This window comes from Anabrus simplex, chromosome 6 (assembly GCF_040414725.1).
Source record: "Anabrus simplex isolate iqAnaSimp1 chromosome 6, ASM4041472v1, whole genome shotgun sequence".
NCBI classification, from domain to species: Eukaryota; Metazoa; Arthropoda; class Insecta; order Orthoptera; family Tettigoniidae; genus Anabrus; species Anabrus simplex.
This window is the reverse complement of record NC_090270.1, coordinates 237,530,154-237,545,650: the sequence shown is the minus strand read 5'-3', so window position 1 is coordinate 237,545,650 and position 15,497 is coordinate 237,530,154. Positions and strand designations below refer to the sequence as shown.

General features: G+C 39.4%; 1 protein-coding gene across 2 annotated transcripts in view; it reads left to right on the top strand.

Annotated features, from left to right (window-relative positions):
* Positions 1-316: 316 nt before the first annotated feature.
* Sirt7 (sirtuin 7) overlaps positions 317-15,497 on the top strand; it is a 197,416-nt gene continuing 182,235 nt past the window's right edge. Inside the window, exons 1-2 of one of the 2 annotated variants that reach the window (XM_067149238.2) lie at positions 317-603; positions 746-843. In XM_067149238.2, the coding sequence (XP_067005339.2) occupies positions 508-603; positions 746-843 (194 nt within the window). In that variant the 5' untranslated portion in view covers positions 317-507. Of the gene's footprint in view, positions 604-745; positions 844-15,497 lie in introns of those variants that run through there. The other variant, XM_067149239.2, reaches the window with a different exon arrangement.

Genomic DNA, 15,497 nt, shown 5'->3' with positions numbered 1-15,497 from the left:
TTGATTTGCAGAAAGGCACGCAGCAGTACACCATTTTCACTGTAAACAAATACAGTACTACTATTACCCTATTTCCCGCTATTTCATACCGACAGTTCAGGAGCCGGTTGGTGCTGCCATCTGCTGTGGGTATTTGTAAACGGAGTATTTCTTTTAGTGCCATGTTAAAATGTGGTAATGAGCAGGCAGTATAAGCAGCCATCGGATGCAGATCGAGCGGGCAGTGCTCGTATTATACTTTTTTTTTTTTTTTTTTCCTGTTATCAATGTTACCAACAACTTCGAATTAAAGCAATTTCATGGTGATTTACGTGTGTTGGATGTTACGATGATTTAATTTCAAACTAGCAGTTACACATTTTGTGTAATAAAGCTTATTTAAATTTGCCTGCCATCGATTTCCTCTTTCATTTAAAAAAATTGGCTCAAACTTAGATATTTTAAAAATGCTACCCTCTAACTCCTTTGTATTGGAATTTTGTTGTCAATGCAGACTGAGAAGGAAATATGGCAGTAAAGAGTGATGTGAAAAGAACACGAAGAAAAACGTCTCAGTCTATACGAGTTTGTATTAAAGAAGAAAGAAATGCTTCGTTTAAAAAGGTTATATTTTACATTTATTTGTTTAGTAATGGCATTAAGCTCATACTTCTGTCACTCCGTGAAGATCTCTTGGTTAGGCTGTTTACGTTTTTCTGGCAGTTGTCCTGTTTACTGATTTTCGACTTTGATTGCAAATTTTTAGATTTCTTCAATATTACAAAAGGCAGAAATTGATAGAACTGAGGAGGAGAAGGAGGTGCTGTTCAACTGCTCCGACCTCGTTCAAGAAGTCACTCGGAGGTATGTAGGCTACTGTATGTTAAAAGTTATTGTATCTCTTCTTGAAAATTGCTTTCATATGTGGCCTAGATATCGTGTATAATTTTTGTTGTCGACTGTGCAGTTTGCGGTGTGTTAATCCTATAAAGAGATTGCTTATATTTCCATTTAGTAACCAAACAGTCTTTTTTCACTGTACCATTTTGTGATGGCAATTTTATTTATATTTTCATTTACCAAGGTGAGGAAAATGAGGAATTGCTTAGCTATTTTCTAGTAGAATTACTGATTAATATAGCTAGTCTGATTATCAAGCCGCCTTCTAACACCTAAATAATATTTATTATTGAATGAACTGAAGAATTGCTAGCCAAAAACAAATTTTCTTGTTGAATCTGTAATCAATTTTCGTCTTTCTTTCGTTATATACCGTATCTAAGTCTTATTATAGATTTAAACACTAGACTGGCTACGTGCTATGTAGAGTAGCCTACTGGGAAGTTGGAAAAGATCCACAATTAAGATGTTAAAGGTGATACAGCAGATCCCAATTCTTACAGAGGTATTGCACTGGAGTGTATTCTCTTAAAGATCCTGACTGCTTTAGTTCATAAACGTATTGCAGAGTTCATTGCGGACAAACTTCCAGATTTCCAATTTGGTTTCAGGAGTGGTAGGTCAACACTTCAGGCAGTTCAGTGCCTTCAACAGGTCATAGAGGAAGCCTTGGATCAACCTAGAGGAAAACTTCATGCCATCTTCATTGATTATTCAAAGGCTTTTGACACGATTGACAGAACTATTCTTTTAGAGAAATTACAAAAGATCACCGACCAGAGCTTTTATCTTCTTCCACTAATCAAAGATCTGAATCAAAGATCTGCTCACTAACAATTGGATAGAAATCGGTGACGGCATTACCAGATCAGGTCCTATTTTACAAACTATTGGGGTCTTTGCTCTTCATTATTGCAACGGCAGACATTACAAAATTGACAACGTCTAGTAATGTCAAATTACTCACGTATGCAGATGACATAGTCTTAACGTCCATCTCAGAGTCTGACCTACAAAGTACTTTTAACAAAGTGAGTAAATGGGCAGAAGAAACTAAGCTGAGTCTGAATGAGGATAAGACTGTCTCGATGATTCTTAGGAGAGGAGGCAAGAAGGGAACATTCTACTATGGGGACCGGCAGTTGAAATCAGTATCAAGTTTCCGGTACTTGGGAATAACATTCCAATCAGCTGGAAGGCAATTTTCCTTTTATGTCAAAGAAGGACTAAAGACGGCCATTAAAGCAATGGGTGACATCAAACTTGTCGCTGATGACGGCCATATAGTTATTTTGTCTCAAAGTTAGTCCATTTGCGTCCTACAGGATATAAAACATATTGATGCATCTTACCAAGGCACAATTGCAAAGTTTAGGGAATGTAAAATCAGCATTTCTTAAGAGATCACGTTGTCTATCCAAGTACACTCCTTCGCGCCTCGCTTACGTGCTTACAAGAGAAGTGTTCTGTATAGAAGAGCTGCGTCTGAAGTTCCTGCTCCCAACCACCACGGCGTATAAGGCACTACTGCAGGAACTTCATCAAAAGAGGAACAACATATCGGATATATTAACAAGGCTCGCTGTGCATGGATTTCACCATAAACTGTGTGAATCCAAGCAATTCCATAACCCCTGCCATGACTGTAAGTGCAAAAGATATGGCGAACCCTGCGAGAGATACCATGTATTAAAGTGCAAATTGAGAACAGAATCTCTGAGAAGCTTTTGTGATGTAGGATGCTAAAGGGTTTATTGTGTCACCTATTCAATACATTATAATGTATCTTCAATACGGATTAACAATGATATTTATCACTTGAAACTTTTGTGAGTCAGTGTAATACTTTGTATACTTGTATTCATGCACATTGTGCGCAATTAAATATTTATTAGTATTTTTAATTCATACATTGCTGGCAGGACCTAGTGTTTACAGTGTACTATGTCTTCTGGTATATGCTAGAGTAATTTTGTTACTTTATTGATCTGTCTCTGTCTTATACTTGGCTTTGACAATATGAAAGTGACTGAGGTATGAGCGATGCTAGTAATGCTATTCCTTGTGCAGCCAGTCCCTGCTATGAATGGTGTGAAAATGTTGCTCATAGGGTCGGTTGGTATATGCATTTCAGTGGGCTTGGCAGACTGATATGTAATAGCAACTGCTGGCTCAGTGAGGAAAGCAACGGGAAACTACCTCACTCCTCATTTCCCTAGTACGCCTCTTCAGTGATGCCTAGGCCATCTATGACAGCTGATGGCGGAGCTGTTGAGGATCCAACCAGCCTTAGGGCTGAAGACTGAACATACATACATACATACATACACAGAGATAGTTGCTGTATTTTTCGTAGCTTATCTATGCCTCGTCATTTTTGAGCATAAGGTCACTAATGGACCTGCAGGGTTAATACCTAGATGTCCGGCCTACAGTACAGTATATGCATCTTGCCGCAGTATGATGACCGTTTGTTTACTCTTGGTTGCTGCTCCTTCAGTGTTCATATTGGAGTAGGCTGCTTACTTCCAATGGTCTGTTGCCAACTGCACAGCCTCTGAACCATAGTTTCCGATGAGGCATATATTCATCATTGTTTCTTTTACAACTTTTCTATTGGTCTAAGCACGTCATGGGTGTTTAGCAGAGACCCTCTCGAGGGGAGCATATGCCTGTTTCAGATCATTGGTTCACATTGTTTAGGATTTTTGATTGTGTAATAGTTGTAACTAAATCTATCTATGTTGGTTTCTGGGGATGATGTCCGGTTGCGTGACATTTCAGCCAATATTAGTGGTTTAGTATAGATGTTCGACCTGCAGTACACGCATATAGCCGCATTATGATAGTCGTTATACTCTTGGCTTCTGCTTCTTCGGTTCTCATATTGGAGAAGGCTGCTTATTTCCAATGGACCATAGTACAGAAGGTTTGGTAAATGACACGTGCTTATTGATATTAATCTATAAAAGTAAATGTACTGTATTTCTCTGGGGAGTGTTGCTAGGTCCTTGGCATTCATAATGAACACATCTCTCCTCTGCAAGCAACACGATGTAAGATGGCATCGTTTACTTTTTGCTTTAGGCCAAATATTATTAACATTACAGGTCCTTCAGTGAACTTTTACTGATTATTGTTGTTGAAAGGACCCTGCCACAACTTCTTGCTTTGTTTAGTGGGGGTAAACTCTCATATACCTTTTTGACTATTATCGTGGTTATTTGTAGTGTTTTTCATGACTTTTTATTTGTTTTCATTGTCATGTCTTTGCTATATCTGAATGATACAGTTGTTACTAGGTCCATTTGCTGGGTTGGAGAGCATAGCTTTCTTTATAAAGTATACTCCTTTTCCTACCAAAAAAGATAACATTTTGTACGCATTCTGGTTGTATAGTATGCAGCAGAACAATTATTACTAAAATTAGAAAAGTGCTTTGAACATTGCACAGTACTAAATCTTGCTGGAAACCTTCCACTGCAATGACAATGGATGCAGCAAGATGGAGTTACAACCCACACCATGAGGGGGTTCACTTGTCCTTCTGCAACAACATTTTGGAGATCGCTTGATTTCCTGTACCCCTCTCACTCCCTGGATCTTATAGCCCTGGATATGCTGAAAGAATCCATTCTGGAGTCAATGACCCACCTAGGAATGTTTGCAAATTATCAGTCAGTCATTACTGATCTGCATTTAGGGCAGTCACCCATATGGCAGATTCCCTATCTATCGTTTTCCTAGCCTTTTCTTAAATAATTGCAAAGAAATTGGAAATTTATTGAACATCTCCCTTGGTAAGTTTTTCCAATCCCTAACTCCCCTTCCTCCCATGCCACCTCTCCACTGACAGCTCGGAACATACCACTTAATACCAATATAAATGGTCCGTTATTGGACATTATAAATTTTCCTGCTAACTCATTCTTGGTTGCCAGCGTTTCGCCCTCGTGTGCTAGGGTGGGCTCATCAGTTGGTACCTAGCACACCTACCAATACGCTGGCTAGTGCATACCGTGGAGGCCACTGCGTAGGCTAACGTGAGCCACCGGCAGTGCCAATGCACTAAGAGACTTTGTCTCATCAGCAAAAATTGATGCCTGCTTGGCCATCAGATGATATAGATGATGATTCCCATAGGGAATCTGAAATATTTGTCCTGAATGAGTAAATTTATAATACCAATATAAATGGTCCGTTATTGGACTTTATAAATTTTCCTGCTAACTCATTCTTGGTTGCCAGCGTTTCGCCCTCGTGTGCTAGGGTGGGCTCATCAGTTGGTACCTAGCACACCTACCAATACGCTGGCTAGTGCATACCGTGGAGGCCACTGCGTAGGCTAACTGGAGCCACCGGCAGTGCCAATGCACTAAGAGACTTTGTCTCATCAGCAAAAATTGATGCCTGCTTGGCCATCAGATGATATAGATGATGATTCCCATAGGGAATCTGAAATATTTGTCCTGAATGAGTAAATTTATAATACCAATATAAATGGTCCGTTATTGGACATTATAAATTTTCCTGCTAACTCATTCTTGGTTGCCAGCGTTTCGCCCTCGTGTGCTAGGGTGGGCTCATCAGTTGGTACCTAGCACACCTACCAATACGCTGGCTAGTGCATACTGTGGAGGCCACTGCGTAGGCTAACTGGAGCCACCGGCAGTGCCAATGCACTAAGAGACTTTGTCTCATCCACGGTATGCACTAGCCAGCGTATTGGTAGGTGTGCTAGGTACCAACTGATGAGCCCACCCTAGCACACGAGGGCGAAACGCTGGCAACCAAGAATGAGTTAGCAGGAAAATTTATAATGTCCAATAACGGACCATTTATATTGGTATTATAAATTTACTCATTCAGGACAAATATTTCAGATTCCCTATGGGAATCATCATCTATATCATCTGATGGCCAAGCAGGCATCAATTTTTGCTGATGAGACAAAGTCTCTTAGTGCATTGGCACTGCCGGTGGCTCCAGTTAGCCTACGCAGTGGCCTCCACGGTATGCACTAGCCAGCGTATTGGTAGGTGTGCTAGGTACCAACTGATGAGCCCACCCTAGCACACGAGGGCGAAACGCTGGCAACCAAGAATGAGTTAGCAGGAAAATTTATAATGTCCAATAACGGACCATTTATATTGGTATTATAAATTTACTCATTCAGGACAAATATTTCAGATTCCCTATGGGAATCATCATCTATATCACATACCACTTAGTCGAGCAGCTCGTCTCCTTTCTCCCAAGTCTTCCCAGCCCAAACTTTGCAACATTTTTGTAACGCTACTCTTTTGTCGGAAATAGCCCAGAACAAATCAAGTTGCTTTTCTTTGGATTGTTTCCAGTTCCCGAATCGAGTAATCCTGGTGAGGGTTCCGTACACTGGAACCATACTCTAGTTGGAGTCTCACCAGAGACAAATATGCTCTCTCCTTTACATACTTACTACAACCCCTAAATACCCTCATAACCATGTGCAGAGATCTGTACCCTTTATTTACAAACATATTTATGTGATTTGCCCAATGAAGATCTTTCTTTATATTAATACCTAGGTATTTACAATGATCCCCAAAGGGAACTTTCACCCCATCAATGCAGTAATTAAAACTGAGAGGACATTTCCTGTTTGTAAAACTCACAACCTCACTTTTATCCCTGTTTATCATCATACGATTGCCTTCTGTCCATCTCACAACATTATCAAGGTCATTTTGCAGTTGCTCACAATCTTGTAATTTATTACTCTATAGAGAATAACATCATCAGCAAAAAGCCTTATCTCTGATTCTTCTTTACATATACCATTGACATATATAAGAAAGCATAAAGGTCCAATAATACTGCTTTGAGGAATTCCCCTCTTAATTATTACAGGGACAGATAAAGCTTCACCTACTCTAATTCTCTGAGTTCTATTTTCTAGAAACAGAGCCACCCATTCAGTCACTCTTTTGTCAAGTCCAATTGCACTCATTTTTACCAGTAGTCTTCCATGATCTACCCTATCAAATGCCTTAGACATGTCAATCGTGATACAGTCCAATTGACCACCTGAATCCAGGATATCTGCTATATCTTGCTGGAATCCTACAAGTTGGGCTTCAGTGGAATAACCTTTCCTAAACCCAAACTGCCTTCTATCAAACCAGTTGTTAGAGTCGCAAACATGTCTTATATAATCAGAAAGAATGCTTTCCCAAAGCTTACACGCAATGCATGTCAAACTGACTGGCCTGTAATTTTCAGCTTTATGTCTATCACCCTTTCCTTTATATGCAGGGGCTACTATAGCAACTCTCCATTCATTTGGTATAGCTCCTTCAACCAAACAATAATCAAATAAGTATTTCAGATATGGTACTATATCCCAACCCATTGTCTTTAGTATATCCCCCAAAACCTTATCAATTCCAGCTGCTTTTATAGTTTTTAACTTTTCTATCATACTGTAAATGTCATTGCTGTCATAGGTAAATTTTAATACTTCTTTAGTATTAGTCACCTCCTCTATTTGGACATTATCCTTGTAACCAACAATCTTTACATACTACTGACTGAATACTTCTGCCTTTTGAAGATCCTCGCATACACACTCCCTTTGTTCATTAATGATTCCTGGAATGTCCTTCATGGAACCTGTTTCTGTCTTAAAGTACCTATACATACTCTTCCATTTTTCACTAAAATTTGTTATGGCCACCAATTATGCTTGCCATCATGTTATCCTTAGCTGCCTTCTTTGCTAGATTCAATTTTCTAGTAAGTTCCTTCAATTTCTCCTTACTTCCACAGCAATTTCTAACTCTATTTCTTTCCAGTCTGCACCTCCTTCTCAGTCTCTTTATTTCTCTGTAATAATAAGGTGGTTCTTTACCATTCCTTACCTCCCTTAAAGGTACAAACCTGTTTTCACATTCCTCAACAATTTCTTTAAACCCATCCCAGAGTCTGTTTACATTTTTATTTACCGTTTTCCACCAATCATAGTTACTTTTTAGAAACTTCCTCATGCCTGTTTTATCAGCCATATGGTACTGCCTAATAGTCCTAATTTTAATATCTTCCTTTCTTTCACATTTATTTTTAATTACCACAAAAATAGCTTTTGGTCATTTAGGCCCTATACCATCTGTTACTTCGGTATCTCTGTAGAGCTCATCAGGTTGTACCAGCACCACATCCAGAATACTCTTCCCTCTAGTTGGTTCCATCACATTCTGAATCAGGTGCCCTTCCCATATTAACTTATTTGCCTCTTTTTTTGTCATGCTTCCTGTCATTCGCATTACCTTCCCAATTGACATTTGGTAAATTGAGATCACCCGCTACAGTCACGTTCCTATATCTTGCTGGAATCCTACAAGATGAGCTTCAGTGGAATAACCTTTCCTTTCTATTGAACCAGTTATTCATTTTGTAAACATGCCTAATATAATCTGAAAGAATGCTTTCCCAAAGCTTACATGCAATGCATGTCAAACTGATTGGCCTGTATTTTTCAGCTCTATGTCTATCACACTTTCCTTTATACACAGAGGGTACTATAGTAACTCTCCATTCATTTGGTATAGGTCCTTCGTGCAAACAATAATCATATAAGTACCTCAGATATGGTAGTATATCCCAACCCATTGTCTTTAATATATTTCCAGAAATCTTATCAATTCCAGCTGCTTTTATAGTTTTCAACTTTTGTATCATATTGTAAATGTCGTCGTTATGATAGGTAAATTTTAATACTTCTTTAGTATTAGTCACCTACTCTATCTGGACATTATCCTTGTAACCAACAATCTTTACATACTGCTGATTGAATACTTTTACCTTCTGAAGATCCTTGCATACGCACTCCCCTTGTTCATTAATGATTCCTGGAATGTTCTCCTTAGAACACCTATTTCTGCCTTAAAGTACCTATACATACCCTTCCATTTTTCACTAAAATTTGTATCACTGCCAGTTATGCTTGGCGTCATGTTATCCTTAGCTGATTTCTTGGCTAGATTCAATTTCCTAGTAAGTTCCTTCAATTTCTCCTTACTTCCACAGCCATTTCTAACTCTATTTCTTTCCAACCTGCACCTCTTTCTTGGTCTTTCTACTCTGTTATAATATAGTGTGTCCTTACCACCTTTAGGGGTACAAATCCTTTTTCACATTCCTCAACAATTTCTTTAAACCCATCCAAGAGTACATTTACATTTTTATTTACAGTTTTTCACCAATCATAGTTACTTTTTTAAAAACTCCCTCATGCCTGTTTTATCAGCCATATTGTACTTCCTAATAGTCAGCTTTCTGATCACTAATACTATCTATTATTTTGGTTTCTCTATAGAGCTCATCTAGTTTTACCAGCACCAAGTGCATAGGCCTAATATTCTTCCCTGTAGTTGGTTCCATCACTTTCTGAATCAGCTGTCCTTCCCATATTAGCTTACTTACCATTTGTTCGTCATGCTTAGTATTGTTTACATTACCTTACCAATTGACACGTGATAAGTTGAGAGTATAATACCAATATAAATGGTCCGTTATTGGACATTATAAATTTTCCAGCTAACTCTATCTATATCAAGTTGATATTACCTGCTGCAGTCATGTTCGTTTCCATATCGTTTCTCACATAGCTGGTTATCTTATAAAATAATTCTGAATCAGTGTCAATGCTACCCTTTCCTGTCTGTACATTCCAAAGACATAAAGTTGCCTTTTATATTTAGATATGAGGCTTACACCTAGAATTTCATGTTTGTCATCTGTGACTTTTTCGAAGCTTACAAATTTTTCTTTCACCAGAATAAATACTCTCCCTCTTACCATTCCTATCCTATCTCTGCGATACACATTCCAGTACAGCCAGTACAGTGAACCCACTTCAGGGCCCTGACTTAGCTTTAGATTAGGTATAGCTGAAGATGCTTACAAAGCCTAAGCGAAACATGTCCCGTTTTAACAAATATGTAATATTTGTATCTTAAACTTAAAGATTGTAAAGTATTGGAATGATGGTTTTTTAATAAATTTATTTGTAAATTTTACATTCTATACTCCAATACGGCTATCATAATGAGACTCATAACATGCAACACATTCCAGTTCCGTGAGAAACTTTCTGAATCCATTATATCATTTCTCAGCCATGATTCAACTCCTTTTACAATATCTGGTAAGTATATATCTATTAAATTACTTAATTCTATTCCTTTCTTTACAATACTTCTACAGTTCAACACTAACATTTCATATCATCCCTACTTGACTTCCAGATCCCTGTTCCGTTTTCACCGCTCCCTAGACCACCCCGTTTCCCTGAATGTACCTCCCTATAACTTTTCTAAACAAATTTCCTAACTTATCCATTCCACTGCGGTTTAAGGCAAGGCCATCTGATTGTGAGTGCAGATCCCTATCTCCTCCCCACCCGCTAGGACCCAGAAATCTCACCTATTACCTTCCAGTCAGTATCCCTCCTATACAGTATTCCACTGATAACAATCTCCACTTCCTTAAACTTTACCCGTACTGCATTTACCAGATCCCACACATCCCCAACTATGTTGGTACTTATACCTGCTTGCCTTACATTGTTGGTACCAACGTGAAATGCCACCTTTTCCTTTCCCTCCTCCTCTTCTACTTTCCTCAACATCTTCCTTAACCTAATTCCTAGATAACACTCTACCCTGGTTCCATTTCCTCCACACACTTTCCCCACATGCCTAAGAATGGAATCCCCCATGACCAGACCCTCAACCCTGCCCACCTCATTTGATCCCCTCCCTTTCCTCTCTCCCATTGAGGGTTGGGCAGACCAGAACAGTCGGTTGTTCTGAAACATTATTAGCTTGAGGTCAAGTGTTTCGGTACAGTGTGCCGGCACACAGGATTGTAACTGCGCAGTGGAGTTAACTTCATGTGTCAGCGGGAATGTGCATGTACCGAACGTTCTGTGTGTAGTTACAGCCAGCATAAAGCTGCACGGAACGTGAAAGAACAATTGGAACGGTGAAATTCACGCCCAATAATCACGTTTAAAGGCTGCTTTTAGGTTGTGGAATTTTTGGCCAATATGAAATACTCATAACACGGTTACAATTGCAGTACAGGTGTTTAAAAGTAACTAATCCAAGGATATTTTCACCAGTTGAATGTATCGGCCTGTATTGTGAGTAATTAGGGCCGGGATAAATCTTCACGGCGCTTGAAAAACAAGTTACAAGTAATTGATCTCATTTTGCTCCATATTGATGGTGATGTATATCACAAATATTACAATATTATTTATTGAACACCCCCCCCCCCCCTCCCCACGGCACTTAACGCCCTTGAAAGGGCTTTGGCCTGCCCAGTAACCGCTGCTCAGCCCGAAGGCCTGCAGATTACGAGGTGCCATGTCGTCAGCACGACGCATCCTCTCGGTCGTTATTCTGGGCTTTCGAGACTGGGGCCGCCATCTCACCATCAGATAGCTCCTCAATTCTAATCACGTAGGCTGAGTGGACATCGAACCAGCCCTCAGGTAGAGAGAAAAATCCCTGACCTGGCCGGGAATCGAACCTGGGGCCTCCGGCTGAGAGGCAGGCACGTTACCCCTACACCACAGGGCCGGCCTTTATTGAACCACCTATTCAATAATATTACAACAATATTTGTGATATACTTGAAAAACAAGTCGGAGCTCTGAAATACGCACCCAAAAGGTCATGTCTGATGTTTTTAGGATAACAATGTTTTCATCTTTCTGAAATACACCTGTCACAATTACACTGGTAGTAGATGTGTTTACAAATGTCACAATGTTATTTTCACCAATTAAAAATATACTTGCACAGTTGAAGAAACATTCGTCAGTACTCTAGTTACGTACACAATATACAAGCAGAACGTGGAAATAAAGTTTAACTAATACAAGCAAAACACAAATATAAAAATTAATCACTGTATACAAGTGGAACAGGAGAATAAAAATAAAACTGTACATGCAGAACACGTTAGACACCTACTATGGGACGAGAAGTTACCACAAGGAACAAAAATGACCCTGTACAAGTCATATTTCATTCCCATCCTTACATATTCTTTGGAAACCTGCACAGTAACATCAAAGGATTGTAGTAGGATTCAAGCCTGTGAAATGAAATTTCATGGAACTGCCCTCCAAAAGACATGACTTGATCACCTGAAAAATGATGAGATCCGATCTAACCTAGGTCTAAATGAATCAATGGAGGAAAGACTTAGGTCATCTAGACTTAAATGGTTTGGGCATGTTAAACGAATGAATAGCACAAGGTTACCATGTGCTTATTTGGAAAAGAGAATAACAGGCAGAAGAGCAGCTGGAAGACCAAGAAGAAGATGGATGGACCAACTGAGGGAAGACGTGGAGAGAAGAGGATGGAACTGGGAATTTGTCATGGACAACAATATCTTTTGGAATAGGCAACTTTGGAAGACGCTCGTTTTCAAACCCCCTACCCGACTCGCTGGAAGGGCAAACATGATGATGACATGCAGAACACGAAAATAAAAATTGTGGGATGTTTTAAGTTTGAAATGTCTCATCGTTTTGCTGGTTGAAGATCCCTTTGCAGACAAAATAGAAGAACATAAATTGCATTTCCGACATTATTCAAAGTTTACTGTCTTTCGTACTAGGCTTCAATGAAAACACACTTACAAAACAGTTGAATACAAAACAGAACGCATTAAGTTATTTGCATATACTGAAGGCCAGTTGCTGGTGCAACGGAACTCGCAGAACAAAGAGGATATTTTGCGACACGAAACCTTCCAGCACGTGGCGGCACGCTGCCGGTATCGACAGTCAGGTAGTATTACATAAAATCAGCTTCATGGTCTGTATCACACTTATACAGATTCACAACTAAGTATTTTTTATTTTGCGCCTTGTCGATACGCTGAGTTGCTTAAGGCAACTTATTGGTTAAAAGTGGTACGTTTCATATATTATAAACATCTTCAGCCACGTAACACTGTTTAGATGAAAAATTCATATGACAAAGTATCAATGCTTTAGAGGAAGTGTCCTTAAAATTAATCTTCTTACGTTATGTGCCTGAAGGTGTTTGTAATATACGAAACATGTACCACTTTTAACCAATAAGTTGCCTTAAGCAATTTAGTGTATCGTCAGGGTGGAAAATAAAAAAATAGCTGTGAGTCAGGTAGTAGACGAAGGACAGTGCTTAGTGGAGTTTCTGATGGGATAGCAAGTCACTATCCCGGTCTCGCTTGAAAATGTTTCGGAACAACTGACTCTCGGTGTTCTTGAACAACAGCACAGTGTGCCTAAACAGGGATATAGTGCCCAACCCTAATGACCCTGTTCCAGCTGACTTTTCCTATCCTCTACTCTAAAGATCTCCTACCTTTTCCTTTCCTCCTACTTCCACACTTCTCAGCAACAGTTCTCTGTTCCTCATCTTCCCTCTGTTGTTCTACCTGCAGTGACTTGTACCGATTTCTTACAGACACCTGTTCTGAATTCTGATCCTGAATAGAGCCCGTAGCCTGCATTGTCCTTCCCTTTAAAACAGACCACCTACAGTTCCCCCCTTTCCTTCTCATCCCTCTTTTACACCTGCTGTATCTTGTACATTGTTTGAGGGAGGCATATTCTCTGAGAGAATCCTAATTATCTCCCTCAAACTTTCACTCTGCTGATGGTCGCTGCTTTAACATGGCTGCCAAGCTACAGAATGTGTAGGGCTCCAGTTGCAGTCTGTAAGAAAATTTCTGTTAGTCATGAAGCCTCCAGAGGAGGGTGGATGAAAGTCCCCCTAAAACCTTCAGTACTGACCTCGATAGCTGCAGTCACTTAAGTGAGGCCAGTATCCAGTATTCGGGAGATAGCAGGTTTGAATCCCACTGTCGGCAGCCCTGAAGATGGTTTTCCGTGGTTTTCCATTTTCACACCAGGCAATTGCTGGGGCTGTACCTTAATTAAGGCCACGGCTGCTTCCTTCCCACTCCTTGCTCTTTCCTATATCCTCGGTGCGACGTAAAACAACTTGCAAGCTGTCCACTTCATGGCCGTATTGATGAGTTAAATCAACTTACTAGATTAAATTATCTCCTAATCGATACTTATCACATGCCTTTGGCAAACTTATAAAAACATCAATCACAGTACATGTTTCGACCACTTGGTGGTCATTTTCAGCTGTATCCAAAAAACCTTAGATGATAATACATGAATAGTAAGCACGTTAAAAACCTTGATCATTTTTTCCCATAGAACTTTGGAAACCATTTCTATGTAATATTGCATGAGGAAAAGAGGGGGTTTAGGGGCTAGATAAGAAAGGATAGATGGAGTATACTTAAAATTAAAATTGGTGTCTATAGTGTGTGTCTATAGTGTCCTCCGAGGAATAGACACAGGTTCAGATCACTACGTAGTTAAAATTAAAATTAAACTCACTCCCCAGAGGAGACAACAAAAGCAAGCCCTTAAAACTAAAAGAAAAATAGATCCTACCCAGCTAATCAACAACAAAAATTACCAGAAAGCAACTGAAAAAATAAAAATCACAGACAAACTTGAAGACTTAGTACACAACCTTAAACAAATTGCAGAAGACCTAGCTCCAATTAAACCACGTAAAAAACACCAATGGTGGAACAGTGAATGTGATGAAACAGTGGAGAAAAGACATCAGGCATGGCTATTACATCAGTCCCAAAAGACAGAAATATCCTATCAAAAGCTAGTAAAACAGAGAAAAGAAACTACCCAAGTCTTAAGAAGAATAAAAAGACAACATCATAAGGACACCCTGCAGTTAATTGAAGAACAGTTCAGTAAAACTAAATCAAGGGACTACTACAAAACCTTCAGAAAGCAGCTCCAAAAATATGAACCCCCGACCCTACTGATGAAGAATGAAGATGGTAAGCTGGCCCATAACAATAAAGACAATGCAGAAATTCTGGCTAAACATTTCAACAAGCTTTTAAATTGTGAGGAACCTACAGAACTCCTTCATTTGGACACCAACACCCCGATAAAAACATCACCAGAAAACATCAATCCCCCCACAATAAAGGAAGTCTACCAAGCTCTGAATAAATTAAAAAACTACAAAGCGCCAGGAGAAGATCAGACCTTTGCGGAAATCTGGAAATATGCAGGAACCTCAGCAAAAGTTGCCCTCCATCAACAACTTGTCTCTATCTGGATTAAAGAAGAACTACCAGAACACTGGACAACAGCCCTCATTCATCCTCTGCACAAAAAAGGGGACAAAACCGACCCTAATAACTACAGGGGAATCTCGCTCCTAGACATAACATACAAAATATTTTCAATAATCATCCTTAATAGGATAAGTTTACAACTTGAGAAAGAACTAGGAGAATATCAAGGAGGTTTCAGACCCTGGAGGAGCTGTCCTGATCAGATCATGAGTCTTAAGTTGATAATGGACTATAACAGGAGAAGAAACAGAGATATGGTGATAACATTTGTAGATTTCAAGAAAGCTTATGATTGCATCCATAGAGAATCTCTGTTTAAAATTTTAAGACACCTTGGACTACACCCCAAATTAATAAACATGATAAAATTGACTCTC